The 18931-nt window shown below is 49.4% G+C and overlaps 1 protein-coding gene across 1 annotated transcript in view; it reads right to left on the bottom strand.

Moving 5' to 3' along the window:
• Positions 1 to 18931, bottom strand: part of LOC147690293 (coiled-coil domain-containing protein 170-like) — a 638795-nt gene that overhangs the window by 309492 nt on the left and 310372 nt on the right. The window contains exon 7 of the mRNA XM_086937932.1: positions 1647 to 1832. Coding sequence (XP_086794058.1) covers positions 1647 to 1832 — 186 coding nt within the window. The remainder of the gene's footprint in view (positions 1 to 1646; positions 1833 to 18931) is intronic.

The raw sequence follows: 18931 nt of genomic DNA, 5'->3' as shown, positions 1-18931 counted from the left end.
AGTCTGCTGTGATTGAAACAGCATAAGACAAAACACATTTTGGGAAAGGGGCATGTCTAAGATGACTAAATAGAAAGAAATTCTTCTAAACCCACAACCTCAGTTTGGGATTTCTGTGTGCTTGGAGACATTGAGAGGCTGAAACGATTGGATCAAGTGGGGTGGACTGAACTGGGGTGCAGTGGGTTGGATTAGGATAGAGTGGGGTAAATTGGAGTAGAGTGGGACAGATTGTTTTGGATTGGAGTGGAGCAGATTGTTTTGGATTGGAATGGGGCAGATTGGAGCGCGACAAATTGATTTGGATTGGAGTGGGGCAGATTGTTTTGGATTGGATTGGGGAAGACTGTTTAGGATTGGAGTAGGGCGGACTGGTGTGAGGCAGATTGGAGTGGGTCAACATGCTTTGGATTGGAGTGGGGTGGATTGTAGTAGATTGAATTGAGTGGGGTAGATTGGGGAGAGAGTAGGGTTGATTGGATTGGTGTGAGGTGGATAGGATTAGAGTGGGGTAGATTAGATTGGTCTGGATTAGGATGGATTAAATTGGTGTGGGATTGGAGTGGAGTGGATTGTGGTGGAATGGAGTGGGGTGAATTGGGAAGGAGTGGGTGGATTGGGGAGGTGAATTAGATTGGAGTGGAGCAAATTTTAGTGGGGCAACTGGAGTGGGCAGATTGTTTTGGATTCGAGTGGGGCAGATTGTGTTGGATTGGAGTAAGGCAGATTGGAGTAGGATGGATTGAAGTGGGGCAGATAGATTTGGATTGGAGTGGGGCATATTGGAACGAGGTTGATTGGAATAGGCAGATTGATTTTGATTGGAGTGGGGCAGATTGTTTTGAATTGGTTTGGGGCAGATTGTTTTGGATTGGAGTGGAGTAGGTTGTTTTGAATTGGAGTGGGGCTGGTTCGAGTGGGGTAGATTGTTTTTGATTGAATTGGGGCATATTGCAGTGGGGCAGAGTGGAGTGGGGCTGACTGTTTTGGTTGGAGAGCGAGAAATGAGCATGCGCGGGCGCCCGCGCATGCGCAGTTGTCAAGTAGAAGTCGCAATGGAGGAAGAGGGAATCCCGGGGACACCGCCGATAGGGTAAGTGGTTTTAAATTGTTCTTCTTTAACATTTTAATAGTGCAGGTGGGAGGCCAACTCCGCTCCTCGGCGAGTGTGTGCAGATTTGGAAAATTCCACACATTACGTGGGCGGAACGGAGTTGTCCGCCCACCCCTACAAAATAGTACCTCATTCATATCTGGACCAGCGGTTGGACACTGATTAAACGGAATCAATCAGTGCTTGGTCCCCGCTCCACAGATAGAAACGTAAATGACGACTTACGAGACTGCAAAGAAGAGTGGTGGGAAAACCAAAACATGGAAAGCAGCAGGAGGGCTCCAAGCCCTTTTCTGTATACAATAGCATCTCGCAAGCGAGACGCATGAGCTAGTGCATGCTCTCACAGGCTCGACCCTAAACAGAAATGACATTCGATTCATTCATTCAATTCATAAAAGTAAATGCCTTTCACTATCAATATCCATTCACATTTCCCACCATAGGCACAGGAAGATGTCCTTGAATTAATATCTGTTGTTTTCATTTTCCCACTGGTGTACACTGACGAACGAAGCATAAGTCTTCTTACCCGCTTGAGTGCTTTAATTTCTGCTGCGTAGCCAGCTGCTGCTTTCTGTTCCTTTCCTATTTCTGAAACAAGTTGGACTATTGTTTCTCTGCTGGCTTTCAACTCCATCTGCTGGCTGGCTAATGCTTCCTCGAGGCTTGCAGTTCTTGATGTTTCATTAAAATGGTCTTTCAGTAGCTCTGAAACCTGTATGAAGGATTGGAAAAACCTTTGTACTATTAAAAATAAACTGGGTATAAAACAGCGCATTCAGTACTTGCCTATGAATAACAAAGACATGCCTATATCACGGAAGCAGTCCCTGGCATGGAGAAAAAGCATTACATAAACAAACACAAGACGGTTTTGAATTAAGATCATGTATTGTTAGAAGTACATTTTTCTGAGCAGTAAGGATAAAGCTGCCTTTGTGATGACTATTACTTTGCCATTATCAACTTCCTAGTATTTCTGTTACTAAGCAGCAAGACCCAAACTGTTTCTAGGGATGGTTAATAATGGGCTTTATTCCCTTTAGCGCAGCGCAAAATACGCCCCGCTCTGGGCGTTCTATTGCACGGGCGGGGCCGCGTCGGCCAACTGATGTGCGCAGCACTACCGAGGGAGTGCTCGCGATGACCGACGGCAGCAACAAAGGGGTTAATGTGCTAATACTGCATGCGCATGCACAGCGTACAGCATAACATAGAACTCCACCTTCGTACTCACGTCCTCACCGGTTACAGGAGGCAATCAGTATGAGCTTCAGTTGTGGCCGGCATGACTCGCGGGTTGGGCTCGCGGGGGAGGGGGGTTAATTTAATAATATAAATAAAGGTATTGCGTATAAACAACTCGATCGTTGTAACCTGTAGGCTGCATTGCAGCCTACATAGAGAAGGGCAGAGTGCGAATGAATGGTTTGGTCACCCCAGAGGACTGACCAAACCAGTCATGCGCACTTAGGAGTGACCAGCCCTGCTTGCAGAGCAGCCCTGCCTACCCGCTTGCCCCCAGCCAAACCCTTCTCATACTTCAAGAAAGCAGTGGGGTGAAGCTCCTCTGCCCTAGTGGAGGACCTGCCCCTGATAAGCTTCCTGACTGATGGCAGAGGTGTCGGCAAGAGAGCATTATTAATAGGGAAGAGCCTATGACTAAGGCCCTCATTTTAAGTCATAGTGGGATCTCGTCAAGAGATACAATAAGGAGATTCCTAGGGGTTGAAAGGTCAGTTCTTTAAAACACACTCTGCTGTGCAATGTAAGGGTTGGGTAGAAAACTCTTGCCCCCTCTATGGAGAGGAGATCTCTATAATCTATTGGTAGTTGATGTCCCTCCATGGGAGGTAGTGTAGGTACGTACAACAGACCAGGTGAGGCCAGGCAGACTTTACCATGATCACAGTGTACACTGACTGGGCTACACTTGATAATATGGAGAATTCTCAAAACCAAGGGATAGGAGGGAGCGCATACAGAAATACAAATACCCCTGTTCAGTCCTTCTGTAGGCTGCCCCCAGGCACTTGGGTGCTATACCTCTCAAAGTGTATTTGAGGTTTTAATGAGTTACCAATGTATTTATGGGACAGCCCCAAGTCCTAGAGTAGTGGTCACGGATATGACAAGCTGATAAGCCAACCCAGACTCCTTCAGGACAAAAACATGTGTAGATGTCTTGTAAACCCATTGGATACATTGAATCATTGCTCTGTAGAGCCACCAACATCTAAGATGGCATTTGGAGCTTTAACGTTTGCAAAGCTGGAACAGGTAGAGATCGTAAAGATCCAGGATGTGGGAAAGCCCCTTTTCATTACAGGGAAATTATTCAAGTAATATCCCCACCTCTTTTCTTGGAGCAGGACAGGCTAGTTTTCTGTTATGGATCAGAGCCTCATCACCTTATATAAACGTTAATGGGATGGAGACTGTTATACAGGTGGCCTGGCAAGCAGAGGTGGTGTCAGCTGTAGAGCAAATCCCTTCTACTCCACTGAGAGGACCCATATGACATTAGTTATCTGGGTGAAGTGGAGTTAACAGATGGAAAGGTTTCTCCTCAGTGATGTGGTGGACAGGATGGTGGATCGTCTACAAATAAGTCATTGGGACTTGTTTGCTTGTTTCTGGCTGGGAGAGAAAGATTTTTCTTCCTCCAAAGCATCTCCCCTTTACAGACCTGCTTCTTTAGGACAAGGATGATCCAGCAGATGTCTTCAGTTGAAAAGACTCCTGATTCTTGAAAGTCTGTAAAGCTTTCCCCAGCTGGAAAAAGGAGAAGGTTAGGCCTTGGTGGCCTTAGGCAATTCATTGCTGTATGTCTTGTTTCATTTGGAGGATCTCATTCACTGAGGTACTTACCTAGTTCTTCCCACCAAAGGGTAGGCAAATTACCTTCTTCAGGGACTCTAGCATCATATCCAAAGACATGAGCCTTGGTGACCATTGGATTTGCAGGCCACTGCTCATAGGCTGGCGCCTATGTCAATCAAGACCATGGGCAATATAAATTTCTGTTCTACAGCTTCTTTGCCAGGTTCATGGACAAGTACTCTCCCTTTACATACTGCTGGAGCATGGAGCATAGTTGTCCAATTTGTGCCAGAGATGGCCATGTTTGCACTGGCCAGCTGCAAGGAGTACCACATTTAAGGACCTTATTAATGCATGCCTCCAGACACTCAGCCTCCTTCTATATGTGGGACGGCATTCTTTGTGAGAAGCTGGCATCACTGCCATAGACCGAGGTAAGAAATTCACTGACCCAATGCCTGGAAATATTCTGAGGCCTGTGGCTTAGTGCCAAATGTTTTGAGGAGTAAAGGCTCAGAGGAATGTTTCTTCCACGCCTCCGGGGCTTGCCTGAGAACTTGGAGCTCTATGGCTATGACAGACAAGGGAGGGGATGCAGTTATGGCAACCAATGCTTAAGTGCTCTCTCTTTGCAGTGCAATTGCTGATATTGCAATGGACACAATCTCCTAAGCTATGGCCATAATAGATTTATAGTGTTGGGTCACATCCAGGTCCTTATGATCACTGGTATAGATAATCTGGCTGGAATCAAGCTCCTTTCCCGGCTCTCCTAATTGGGCAATCATCTTGAGAGGGGCCTGGTGTGCATTTTCACAGAGGAATCGTCCATCTCTAAACAAGAAGCAGATGCAACCAGAATCGAAGTCAGAACTGGTCTGTGGATTGGGTAACAGGTAACGGTTGAGTCAGAGGGACTGATTACAAAGGCTGATCTGCAGCGCAGGAAGTGGTATGGGAGCATGTGGAAGATGTACTGGAAGCTTTGGTACCACAGTGGGCAGGAGCTGTAACTGTATTTTGGGCTGAGAAGCTTTTCTGGCTTTCATCTTGACACCCTGCAAGAGGAGAAGTCTGAGGAGAAGATGGGTGCTATTATGATGATGAACCCTGTAGCATGATTGAAAAAAGTGAGGGAGTGGTTTGGCATCTCTTCCAATTACTTTTGATTGGATGAATTGTCATGGAATTCATTACCCCCAGAGGATGGAATTCTGATGGGCACAGTGTTTTTGAGAACTCAACCACTGGCACCATTCTGGAACTCTGAGAGCCAGCTTGGGCTTGAAAACCCTATGCCAAGTCTGCTGCTCAATGAGGTGGAGTGGCAAAGTGGGAAGAAGGGGTTCATACTTCTGGATACCGTACATCTCCAAAAGCCAGGGCAACAGGACTAAGGTGATACTGCCAGAGGAGTTTCAACAGTAGAGACCAGTGTTCTAGTTCTTTTTGTGCCACCTGCGCTCAAGGTTGACTCTGTGTATGCACAAGTAGGTAAGCCTGTCTCTGGTATTTATTTCTGCACCGAAGAGCTTCCCTGGATGAATGGGTGATGCTCTCGGACCGTCCTGTGCGAGATGCCAACTATCCCCCCGTCAAGCCACCACTCAGCCCTTCGCAGCCCTTCCCACCGCAACCGAGGAGCAGCAACCGTAGGTGCTTGTGATGAGGTTCTTCTCCGTACTGTCTAACCCTTTTGTCTTGTGGTCGCTCTTCCTGAATTCTCCCCCGTCTCACCTCGTAGAGTCCGGACGTGTCATCGTTCCATGTGGCCTTCTCCCCGCCCCAACTCTTTTTATGTTCTGGACTCATTCTAGGTTTTGTATCGGAAGTCAGGAAGTGCATCAGGTTCCAATGGAACCCCAGAGACAGCGGATCGATGCAACTTTCATCAGGTAGTCTTCGCAACAGGCCATTAAAGAAGTTCTGTTGACAGTTGAACTACGTACTACCCTTCAGGGCAATTACATATACCCCCTGATTGTGACAGCTTACCATTGGTCTTGATAAAGGTGGTAACTATAAGGAGAACCCACCGAAACGCGTCGACGCACAGAGTGGTATAATTCAAGTCTCCAACACAAGAGTTGATATGCTGATGTCATAGCAATACAATATTGGTGTTATCACAACGGAGCCAGAATATACAAACTGTATTCAACAATTGCATGTTGTACCTGTTCTGTCTTTTCTTCTCAATTGTGCAGGTCGCAATTGTGTGTATTGTTTTAACCGTGTTTTAAGACTAGGGAACAAGACTAGTGAAATTTACTCCTGTGTGGGGAAACCTTTTTTTGAATAGTGACTTGCAACCCGCCTGGCCGACCTAACTGCTTACCGCCAGGTGCCCGCAAATTTCTGCCACAGCCGAACCGCCACAGGAGCAGCCCCGCCTCCCGCCGCACGACTCCCGCTGGTCCAGGGAGACTGCCGCAGAGCGGAGGGCGGGGTCTGGGGAACTACATCCCCAACAGGCACTGCGCCAAGCACCATCAAGAAGCGCCAGGAGGCGCATAAAAGTAGCGCACAGCCTGCACAGCGGGGGAAACCTTTTTTTTGAATAGTGACTTGCAACCCGCCTGGCCGACCTAACTGCTTACCGCCAGGTGCCCGCAAATTTCTGCCACAGCCGAACCGCCACAGGAGCAGCCCCGCCTCCCGCCGCACGACTCCCGCTGGTCCAGGGAGACTGCCGCAGAGCGGAGAGCGGGGTCTGGGGAACTACATCCCCCAACAGGCACTGCGCCAAGCACCATCAAGAAGCGCCAGGAGGCGCATAAAAGTAGCGCACAGCCTGCAGAGCGGGGGAAACCTTTTTTCGAATAGTGACTTGCAACCCGCCTGGCCGACCTAACTGCTTACCGCCAGGTGCCCGCAAATTTCTGCCACAGCCGAACCGCCACAGGAGCAGCCCCGCCTCCCGCCGCACGACTCCCGCTGGTCCAGGGAGACTGCCGCAGAGCGGAGAGCGGGGTCTGGGGAACTACATCCCCCAACAGGCACTGCGCCAAGCACCATCAAGAAGCGCCAGGAGGCGCATAAAAGTAGCGCACAGTCTCCCTCGCGGGACGCCGGGCGAAGCCCGGGCCAAGGGCGGGCCCGTTCCAGCCCGTTCCAGACTGTTCTAGGCTGGGCTGGGCCACCCCCCTTGGTTCTTACGTACCAGACGTTGCCCTCATCTCATAAAGGTATTGACTTTCGACATTTGTGTACTTTGGAACTAGACCTCGAACCTTTACAACAATGACCAGGGGTTCCAGAAGTAAGACTGCTCTTAAAACTGCTTTGTTTACAGGTCCTATTGACCAGTTCATTACAAAAACTACTGAGGCTATCAATCAAAATATTTCTTTATTTGAACGTAGGGTGTCTCAGGACCTTGCGATCGCCCGGAGATCCTCAATGGGCCTCATAGCAGCGGCTTTAACCCCACTGCCATCAGCTTCTCCTATCCCAATTCTAATACAGTCTGGTGCAACAGACCAAGTTCACTCCATCCCAAGTGCTGTTGATCTATCAGCTACCAACCTGTCATTGGAATTGTAATCGACAGGGAGCCTTGAGATTACCCCGGACCTTGAGCAGATTCTGTCTGAAGATCCTGTACAAGTAACCCGGCTCAAGGGGGTTAGAGAAGGTGCCGTTCCAAAACAGCCAGAACCCCAAAAAAAGGGGAACAACACCAAACACAATCATAACACCAATAAAAAGAAAGGGTCTATCGTACCACCATCCAAGAAAGCCCCCTCTAGTAATAACTCTGCACCACCTGCTTCATCTAATCTTCAATGTCCCACATTGGGCAACGATCAAGAGGGTGGCCTCAGTCTGATTGACTGCGATACTCCACAGTTTTTCGCTAGATTCAGGGACTTATTAAAATACCATCTCCAACCTCTGGAACGGAGTATCATGGCAATTGAAAAGCAACTTGCCATACTCCTTGTTAAATTACCCAACCAGACCAGGGCGGGAACTGTTAAACCTGGGGGGGCCTCGGTAGTGGTCAATCCTGGGGCTACACCAGCTAACTCAGATAGACCGCCCGTTACGTCCAAAGCCCAGGCTAAAACAAAAGAGCCATCAACCCCCATACTACCAGCTTCAAAAAATTGTGCAAAATCTAAGTCAAAAGCCAAATCCCCATCTCAGTCACCTTCATCTAGTCAGCAAAATTCTTCTCTTCCCCCCCCTGTAGTCCCACCAACAGCTGCCAACCACACCACGGCCAAGGTGTCCTCGCAGCCATCCCAAACCAAACCCCCGGTGCCCCCTAAATCAAATCCTTCAGAGGGCAAGAGGGGGTCTAGATCCAAACGCCCAGTTCATCTGTCACCTGAGGTCTCCCCATTTACGGTGATTCTAACGGGAGTGCCTGAACTAACTGCAGGAACAGATGAACCATCTTGGTCCCTTTTGAATAAAATCCTTCAATGGCTTAGCATTAATAGGCCATTACAGCCCCCAAACACCAGTAGAATATCATCTGTACGCAGAGTACCATGGGTGGGGGCGAGCCCTAAGAGTATTCAGGGGGACTGCGTCATTGTTACTTGCGAAGATGTAATGTATAGGCATTTATATAGCGCACTACTTACCCGTAGGGTCCCAAGGCGCTTCGACCGCTGCGAAACCCTTCCTGGCTTCCCTGAGAGATGGTCCCTTAATGGGTATCTCCAGGGTGAGACCAGGCATCCCCGGCGGTCTGGTGGGGCCGTTAGTGAAGATGAGGCAAGCAAATGCCCAGAGTTGCCGAGTGTGATCGCTGATCAGAGTGGGCACCGAGGCGAGAGAATTATCGAGTCCGCTGACCCTGGTCCAGAAACCTGCCGCGCCGGGAATCGAACCCTGGTCCCGGGCCGTCCTCTGCTCTCGGGTCTGCCGCCTCTAACCAGTGAGCCACACTACTTCAAGATGCGTCCACCGTGAATCATATCTGTTCGTGGCCAGATCTAGAGAAGAAAAGGGGGAATCGACACTCATCGACTCTCCTTTTTCTATCCCCCCGTATATAACTACCATCCCCCAATACCACCTCCCAACTGGGTTTTACCTCCAGAACAATTCTGGAATTATGGAGGTCCATGGCTGACCCAAAAGAGCAGGAGCAGGGAATTGGTACCTCGTCCCTGGTATCCCAACAAAGGCCACTTTGTGGGCGACGAGTGGCGAGGTATTCACACTAACAACAGATTTCACTGTCTTGAGATGGTTGACTGACTTCATGCTTCACCATCTTTATGCCAGTCCGATAATAGCCAGTTAGGGTTGGATGCACGTACGCAACTTGTCCACGCTAGCGATCAAGCAGTCCCTTCTATGGATTATGTACCCCCCAGCGGACAAGTGGCCATACAGGAGGGCTCTGCACAGGAAGGCAGCCCCACAGAACCTCTCCCTTTTAAACCTTACCCATGTAATAACCAAACTCCCATTTGTAGGCCTGTAGTTGGGTACCCCTGGAGAGGAGTTTCATGTACTAGTAATGAAGCATGTGTGCTCCTTGGTGCCCCTAAGATTGCTCCATGTGAGAGCGCCAAGGAGGATAACCTGATCATAACCCGTGCCCCTCAGTCGGAGCAGGTTGTCTATGGTCCTACCGAGTTTACTGGCCTTACCCTCATTTCCTGGAATATTGCCGGAATTGCAGGGAAACTGGACACCCCCTTCTGGCCTAAGTTTATAGGGAAAGGATTTGATATAATCCTTCTTCAAGAAACTTGGTGCCAAGAGCAAATAAATATAGAAGGTTATTCATCTCACTGTCTCAACGCCACCAAATCCAGTTCAGGCAGGGCTAAGGGGGGCCTTTTGTTACTTCTGTCCAATAAGTTGTGTAACTGTAAAGTCAGAAGTAGCTCGACTGTGGGAACCGACAGCCAGGTAGTGAGGGTTGAATGTAGCAAGGGAAATGATTTGGTCCTTGTTAATTTTTATTACAACATCTTTGATGCCTCCAGAGGGAATATTTTATTTCCTCTGGAAAAGGAAATTGTAAGGGTTCTTGGCATCTCAAACAGAAGGGCAGACGTTCTATGGGCAGGGGGCTTTAATCTGCAGCCATGTCATCTATCAATAGGGAACCCCTGTGGCTTTGGAATAGATACGGTCAACCATAGGGGGGGTGAGTACGAGGATTCCCTTTATTTCCCACATTGCCATTATGGTTCAATGATAAACAAACTGTTAATTAAACTAGACCTACATCTGTTAAGTTGTAACAAAAACAGATTGAATGACATCTGCCCTACCTTCACAGGGAGGGACGCTGGGACATTTATAGACCATATCCTGTTCTCCAGTACAGGAGACTTTTTAAACCTGTGTATCAGAGAGGAAAGTCTAAGTGACCACAACAGCATCTGCGTTACCCTTCCGGGATGAGGTGCAAAACTAGCGACTGGAGAAATCTGTTCTACCGATTTAGTCCCGATCAGACCAAATGGTCTGAGGATTAAATGGTCTGGAACCAGCTCCATGGCTAAACAGAGGGAGGTCATAATTAGTTGCAAAATTGAACTCAGTTATTGTTTAAAAAATGTCATTAACCCTGATATCCTGTTGTCACAATTTATCAAGATTAACACCATCATTGAAGGTATTTTTACCAAGAAATCTCCATCTAACAGAGTTACAAAGCGGGGATGGTTTGATAAATCCTGTACAGCAGCCCTACGGGAACTGAAGAAAGCTTTAGGTATCAAACCCCGAGACAGCAATGGAATAAAACAATTAAGGGTTAACTATAAAATGGCAATTTCCAACAGGAAAAAGGTTTTACAAAGTGAAGCTTGGGATAAGCTAAAGGAAGCAGCTGACACCAAAAACAGTAAACTTTATTGGGAAACAATTAAACAGCCCTTTTCTAAACACTGATGGTATCCCGGAAATAACTTCCTAGGTTGCATGTAATGACTGGATTATCCATTTTACTAATATTTTTAACCCAGAAGGGATACCCCTAACTGTATCAGCTACCGAGGCCTCCTCTTGGATACCTCTACCTCTGGGAGTAACCTTGGAGGAGGGTCACGAAGGGCTCTCCAATAGCAAGGGGGGGAAGGCCCGGGCCCCGACGGGGTACCCATTGATTTACTAAAAGCAGAACCAAATTTGTGGGCTCCTATTCTGGTGAGGACTTTTAACTGTGCAGCAGAAGGTAACATTCCTCCCTCTTGGGGCCAATCAGTTATTATTCCCCTATTCAAAAAAGGCAGCAAATCTGAGGCTTCCAATTATCGTCCGATCTCTTTGTTGGACGCCTCAGTAAAGGTCATGAGCAGAATTTTGCTCAAAAGACTAGAAACCTGGGCTACAGACATGAATATTTTAACAAAAGTGCAATATGGCTTCAGGAAAGGTATGGGCACTTTGGAGCAATGTGTAAATTTGGACCTCATTATTAATAAATACACTGTAGCCAAAAAGGGCAATCTTTTTTTATGTTTTGCTGACCTGAGCAGCGCGTTTGATTTAGTTGATCACGCTATTCTTTGGCAGGTTTTGTTAGAGTCAGGGGCACCGAAGGAAATTGTTCACTTTTTGGCCAGGCTTTACGAGAAACTATCCTGTAAGGTCCGTTATGGCACCCTAGGCGAATGTACGCCGTTTCTCAAAGTTTCACGGGGTATTCGCCAGGGATGCGTACTGGCCCCTCTTTTGTTTTCCCTTTTTATTAACTATATTGATCGCATCTTGGCCGATACCCCAGCAGATGCTCCCCTGATTGAAGGCAAACCTGTCCCAATCCTACTATACGCAGACGATGCTGTTCTATTATCCCGCACTCAGATTGGGTTACAGCGACTTATTGATAGATTCCTGCTGTTTATCCAAAACAGGAGGCTCCGCGTGAACAAATCCAAGACTTATGTAATGTCGTGCGGGCAGTCTGCAAATAAACTGAAGCACAGCTTTTTCTTGGATAGCGACAAGATGACATACGTTAAATCATTCTGTTATTTGGGAATTACCTACACCAACGACGGGTCTTGGACATCTGAGTTCGACAACATCAGGTTGAAAATGATGCGGACTACCAGTAGTATATTCCGATTTGCATCCAAGCTCGTATCGAGAAGTATCCTAGATATGATTAATATATACAATATACGCTGTGTTTCTTCTGCATTGTATGGGGCGGGTGTGTGGGGTCATATTGAAGGCCCTTCGCTCCAAAAAGATGAAAACAAGTTTTTAAAAAGACTGTTATGTGTCCCCCCTTCTGCCTCTGTCCAACTAATTCATGATGAGGTAGGGATCGAGTTTATTTCTGACTTAGCAGCCGTTCGGCCACTCTTATTGTGGCGTTCTATTTGGGTTAAGCCAGAGACTCGATTCACTCAAGAGATCATTCTTGATTGTATAGGATTGGATTACTCATCACGCATCCAGTGGTTGAAATACATTCATTCCTGGTACAAAACTTTATTTGAAATTGATGTTTTCCTTGACCCCGAACTGGCGGTTGCAATCTCCAAAAAAGAAATTAAACAAACATTTTTAAATTTTAAAAAGAAAGAGCGAGATAAGGTGTATGGCAAGCTAGCCACCGTGAAGTTCTATAAGGAACTAAACTTAACCCCGGGGTTTCAAGCCTACCTTTCGAATGTTTCTCGTCCCTCCCATCAATTTGTACTAACCCGAGTCAGGCTGGGTATTGTACACCATCTTGTCGCATTCCCAAACCAGAAAATAAGATCTGAGACTCCCTGCCCGTGTGATAACACCTCACGCCAGAGCTGCTGTCATTTTCTACTTTTCTGTAAATTTTACCACTTTTTAAGGGTAAGGTATCTAAAACCCATCCTTTTAAAATACAATATTCGATCTGCAAAGAGCGCTCTAGAGTTACTATCTTCCCTAGAGAACGTGGATATCTGTTTCTTTGTTGCCACTTTTATATTGAAATGTACAGCTGCCAGGAAGAGCATAGTGCTGCTATAACTTTATATATTCCTGTCTGTACATAAATGTATTTTTTAACTGTTTATTGTATTTTAATCTTGTATTATGCCCCCTGCATGTTAATGCATGGTCTTTTACCTTGTTTACACATGAAATTAACCTCCCCGTGTTTTTCTGAACCATATTGGAACATTGTTTTAAAATTGTACAGCTGCCAGGAAAATCACTATGTGTGATAATTATATTTATTCCTGTCTGTACATGCATGATCTCTTTTTTTAGCTTTTTAGCTCCATTTTATACTCTTAACTATGCATTGTTGTCCAGTGTATGCCAGAGTATGTTCCCTTCTTTTTTAATGTATTATTCCCGAGTTCATTTGAGTCACTTTGTTTAGAATAATTACGTGTGCAATGAATTGTTTCTAGATGTTTTATGCTTGTATGATTTGTATTTCTCTCAAATCGAATAAAAGCTTATGACTTGACTTGGGTGATGCTCTCCTTCTCAACAGTCCTTCACATGCAGGAGACCGGCTCAATCATAGTGGTGGATAGCAACCAAGTCTGAGTTCCCATTAACTCATAACAAAGTATCTGTGTTTTTATTAATATAGAAAGGCTTGTGCCAACCAAGACTATGACACAGTCCATCCATTGGAGAAGGTGGGCTCCAGAGCCAGTCTCAAGAGTCACAAAATCAACAAAAAGAGTCTATGGGGGTGTGACCAAGATGGCGGACTGGTGAATCGCATTTCCCGGGGGCTCCCCATTCCTGGCTGTCTCGCCCGGTCACATTCGTGCTTAGAACCCCATAAGCGCTATCACTGCTGGTGGCAAAGTGAATGCAGATCGCGGGGCATCCTTAGAGGGGTACACTACGGGGCTGGGTGCTCAATCGGCAACCATAACCAGCCCGGAGAGGCGGAGCGGAGAGGAGGCAAAATGATGCCCGACCCAGACGCAGCCTGTGACCCCCATCTAGCCACATCCTGAGACAAGGGGGCCTGACCTGGCAGACGGTAGGCGCATCAGGTGGCAGTGTTGGCGACCGAGCGAGCTGAGACGCACTAGTGACAGACGGGACCGACATTGGAGCCTACGCTTCTGCAGGTCTATGGAGCCGGAGGGGCCTTGTGTGAGGCGGGGCTCCCTGAGGTGGGGTCGCCGGACGGCCCGCAAAAAGCATAACGCTCGGCCAGTGACATCGCCTGGCAGTGTTGGAGACCCTGGAGAGCCTTCGAGGGATGGCGCAGGGGGTGGTGGAGACTGCACCTTGACTCGGCAACAGCAGCCCACCCTCACAAGGGCAGTGAGAATAGCCCAAGTGTTCATAGCACGACAGTGCCTGACCGCGTCGGAGCCCCGGCATAGCGAAGCAGTGAGAGCAGTGCGCGGGAAGCCTTACAATCCTGCGGTCCATGGAGAAGGGGGGACTGCGCGGGTGCTGGAACCTGGAGGTGGAGCAATGGCGCGCTGAGTGATCGCCCGGCAAGCCCCGGAGCCTAGCACTCGGCCAGGGATATCGCCTGACAGGGTACAGCGACGTTTGCAAGCACCACAACGGGGGTGACCCACGTCCGGTGCCCCTGTCATATCCCCTAACACTAGAGACTGGGATCAACAGAGACATCACGAGGGGAGGCCTAGATCTCAGCGGAGCACTAATTGCGGGCCCTCAGATTGGACCCCGCCTGGAGGAGAGGTGTGCTCGTAACTCTGGAGTGACTGCGGCGGAGAGGAGATTGACTGCGGTAGACTGCCTGGGCGGGGTTCCCACCACTCCCACCGCTTGGCCTGCCGGGAGCATTGCACTTAGGACCTGGTAATGATGGAGACCAGGGGTGAGCTGGCTGCGTCCGTACCATTCTACAGTGGTAGTGGGGAACCACGGGACCGGTCTCCACAGCGGCAGCCAGCAGTGGAGCGGCCCGGGAACTCGGGCACTAAAATCTGGGGCCGGAGTGGCCGGTGCAGAGTGAGGGGATCAGCAGAGTCCGGAGCCACTGTTGGAGAAAGGGACACGGTTGTCCACTGGTGGAGAAAGAGACACGGTTGTCCAATGTTGCGCGCCACATCAATGAAGCCCCTGCTCACAAACTCGGCTAGGGTACTTGGCTGGCACACGAGGGCCCGCCGAGATCAGAGGGGGATCCCACCACCTGGCCACGCTTCTCCCACTCGGTGGGACCTAAAAGGAGTGAATATGCCCGGACTTTCCGGGACACTGGACCCGGGTGGTGTCCCTACCAGGGAAGGAGCATACATCAAGGAACAGATAGACCTTCCACTCCCCGGGTGAACTCGGAGGACGCCAATATCCACATCAGAGTCACTACCCTCACACCCAAACGATGGAGGAGAGGGATTGCCCGAGGTGTGGAGAGTAGCGGGGACCAGTGCTAGGGCCAACTCTAGCAGGGAGGAGGATCGGCCCCTCGCTGGGGCCCGGCCAGCTCCCAAGTATGTCCTCGGTGATAGGGAAGAAGGAGCAGACACTGAAGGAGATGCTCTTCAAAGGCTCCCTAACTGTGGAGAATGGGAAACAGTCATCCCCTGCACTGAAATTGAAATCAGACCTGGTGGAGGGGGAAGTCCCGATTACTCGCTCCTTTCTGGAGTCACTCTTTAATACGCTGAGGCCCTCAAAAGCAAGGTTGCAGGGGAAGTGAAAGAGATCCGCTGTGATGTGGACGCCATTGGCGAAAGGGTTGCTGGAGGACCACGAGAAGACCAAAGATGAACAGGTGGAGCTGCTCCAACAGGCTGTGATCCGCCTAAGGGAACAACAGATTGAGTTACAGGCCCACACAGAAGACCTCGAAAACCGCTTGATGCGAAACAACATCCGAGTTCGAGGAGTGCCTTTGGACACAGAGGGGCCCAACATGGCGCAATAACTACAAGAGATGATCCGTGACAACCTGGGAGAGTCGCAAGACTTCGGATTCTGCATCGATCAGGCGCACCAAGTGGTCTTCAGGCGACGGGCTCCTGCCCCCTTGCTGGACATCTTAACCTTCCTTCCAGACTACCCCCTCAAGGACCGCATCTTGTGAGAGGCCAGGGCGAAACAATCGATCAAATATCATAGGGACTCCATCGCTCTCTACCAAGACCTGGCCACCATAACTTTACAAAAAGGAGGGATTTTAAAGGAGTGACTGCGCACCTGCGAGAACAGGGAGTGGCTTACTCATTTGGAAACACCTTTCGATTGATTTTCAAAGGGAATGGTAAGCTGTATCAACTTTGTTCTCTCCAAGAAACATGCAGGATCCTCTGCTTGGAGCACCACGACCCGGAAGAGAGGTCCAGCCGCGAACGGAGGCCTTCAGGAGCACAATGGCAGGGAGTTGGGTGTAAGCGATTGCCTGCCCCGGGGCTCGGGCCCGACCCTAACACTAGGGCGCAGGAACGACGGGCGGCCTTAAAAACTGTCCTCAAGGACACTGCATCCCCAGACAGCTGATGACTTTAACCAGGAGAACAACACGCTTTGTAGTTTAACTGGCCGTGGGGGTGGCTGGGGGCTGGGGGGCTGGGGGAACTTGGTTCACAGATGTTCCCGACTGCTTTTTTCTCCACGTGCCCGCGACATTGGGTGACGGGCAATGGACAATGTTTTGGGATTGGGGTTTCTCAGTTGGGGTTAGGGAGGTGGAGGGGGAACTGGTGTGCTATAGCGATGGGCAGGGCAACAGGATAGGGGGACAGAGTTACTTAGCGTAGCGGTATCAGGAGACACATACGCAGGAGGGGTGAACAGAGCCATGCAGGGGAATCAGGAAGGTCTCACGATAGTACCATGGCACGGTCCACCCTCCAGGTAGTCACCCGTCAATGGGATAGGGCTTAATAACCCTGTCAAACAGAGATCTATATTGTCCTATTTGGAAAACCTTGTGGCAGATCTGTGTCTCCTTCAGGAGACCCATCTCCTCCCCAAGGATTGGCACCGGCTGTATTTCCGGACTTTTCCCCAGCAATTCCTCTCTTCCACATCCAACAAGAAAGCGGGGTGGCCAGATTGGTCGCCAGGAGCTTCGTGGGGACAGTGGGGGACAAAGTGGTGGAAGTAAAGGGTCATCTCTTGACCTACCAGCTGGGGGTGGGGGGGCCCATCCCTCGTGGTGGGATCTATTTATGCGCCCAATTCAGGCCAGGAGAAATTCCTGACCGCATCCCTCTCGAGGTCCTGGGCTATTGATAGGGGGGATATAACCCTGGTCATGTATTCAGTGGTGGATAGGTCCGGTCATCGGGAGCCCTGTCCACTGCAGGAAGAGAATGGCTGCAATCACGGGGGTTGGTGGACCTGTGGCGGGTAGCTCATCCCCATTCCTCCCAATTCACGTGCACCACACCTGACTAGATCACCTTATAGGCTCCACGGAGTTGAATGAGCTAGTGGACGTTGTGAACATCATACCAGCATCGCTTTCAAACCACGACGCAGTGACAGTGACTCTAAACATGCCCCCAGTCCATAGACAGAAAGGGAGGTGGCGACTTCGAGAAAATATTTTGCGCAGGGCTGGAGTGACACAGCAAGTTCACAACTGCATTGTAGAATATTTGGTAGTGAACGATACCCCGGACATCTCTCTAGCCACTTTGTGGGGGGCGCTCTAAGCGGTAGTGAGGGGGGAAACTAATAGCTATCTCTGCAGCAGAAAACAGGGAGCGCAAAGACAAACAGGAACTTCTTACGGCACAAGTAGTGGAACTGGAGAGGGTCCACAGCTGGATAGGGGCGCACAGGGTGTGGCGTCAATTGAAGGCGGCAAGGGTACAATTGACAAGGCTCGATTTAGATAGGGCCGAATATGGGGCCCTTCGGCTCACTCCTACCATATCGGAGGGGATAAGACAGGGCACCTGTTGGCAAGAAAACCTAGGGCCCGCACCCAACAGATGAAACTTTAGGCTCTCCAGAACGCTAAAGGGGAGAGGGTAGAAAGCGACGCGGAGATTGCGGAGCCTTCCAGGAATTCTACGTGGCACTCTATCAAAAGGATCCAAGCCTCAGCCCGAGGTGGACTCCTATTTGCAGGGGATCAATAGGACTGCACTGAATACCACAGGGCCGGAATCCTTAGAGGCACTGATCAGGATTGAAGATCTGATAGGGGCAATTTCTCACCTCAATCTTTTGAAATCGCCGGGGCCATACGGCTTCTCGGCTGGTTTCTACAAGTCCTGTTCGCTTCTCGCCCCGGTCCTAACGTAGCTTTTTAACTCTTTAACAGGGCCCGGAACAATCCCCCCGATATGTTGGTGGCCGACATAGTGGGACTACCTAAAACTTGGAAAGATAAGACTCAGTGTGGCTCCTACCGCCTGTTGTCTCTCCTCAGCATTGACTTGAAGTTGTTCACAGGGGTCTTGGCGGCCAGGTTAGGTCCACAGATGCCAAGCATCATCGAGCAGACCAACACCGGCAATTAGGGTCAATGGGATAGCCTCCAGACCCTTTGAGATTCAGCGGGGTACAAGGCAGGGGTGCACACTCTCACCCCTCCTCTTTGTGCTTTACTTTGAACCAATGGCCCAGAAGATCAGGGATAACCCAGAAATACTGGGCATCCCTTTTGGCGGGGAGAGAAACTCTGTGAGCTGATATGCCGACGATATCCTAGCGACGCTAGAGAAGCCAGAACAATCGGTGCCGGCATTTTTACTGCTGGACTCCTTTGGGCAGATATTTTGGGTGAAAGTGGAAAAGTCCATGATTCTGTGCTTAGGTCAATGGGGGAGTTCTCTGGAGGGTGTTCGGCGTCCTTCGGGGGGCTACAGGTTCGGGATATGGTCCCATATCTGGGGCTGGACCTAGCCCCAATCATAGCACAAACGATCATGCTGCACTACTCCAAGCTACTCTACCAGGTCACAAGGGACCTCCAGCGGTGGAAACACCACCCACTGTCACTGCTCAGGCGCATTGCGGCGATAAAAATTTCCATTCTTCCCAGGGCGCTGTACATATTCCAGACTATACCTGTGAGGCCCCCACCTGGGATGCTCCATAAACTACAACATGCAATACAGCAGTTCGTATGGTCGGGAGCGCGGCCTCGTCTAC

The sequence above is a fragment of the Lissotriton vulgaris genome, chromosome 9, assembly GCF_964263255.1.
Source record: "Lissotriton vulgaris chromosome 9, aLisVul1.2, whole genome shotgun sequence".
NCBI lineage: Eukaryota > Metazoa > Chordata > Amphibia > Caudata > Salamandridae > Lissotriton > Lissotriton vulgaris.
Note: the sequence above shows the minus strand (reverse complement) of the source record. Positions and strands in the feature narration are given on the sequence as shown.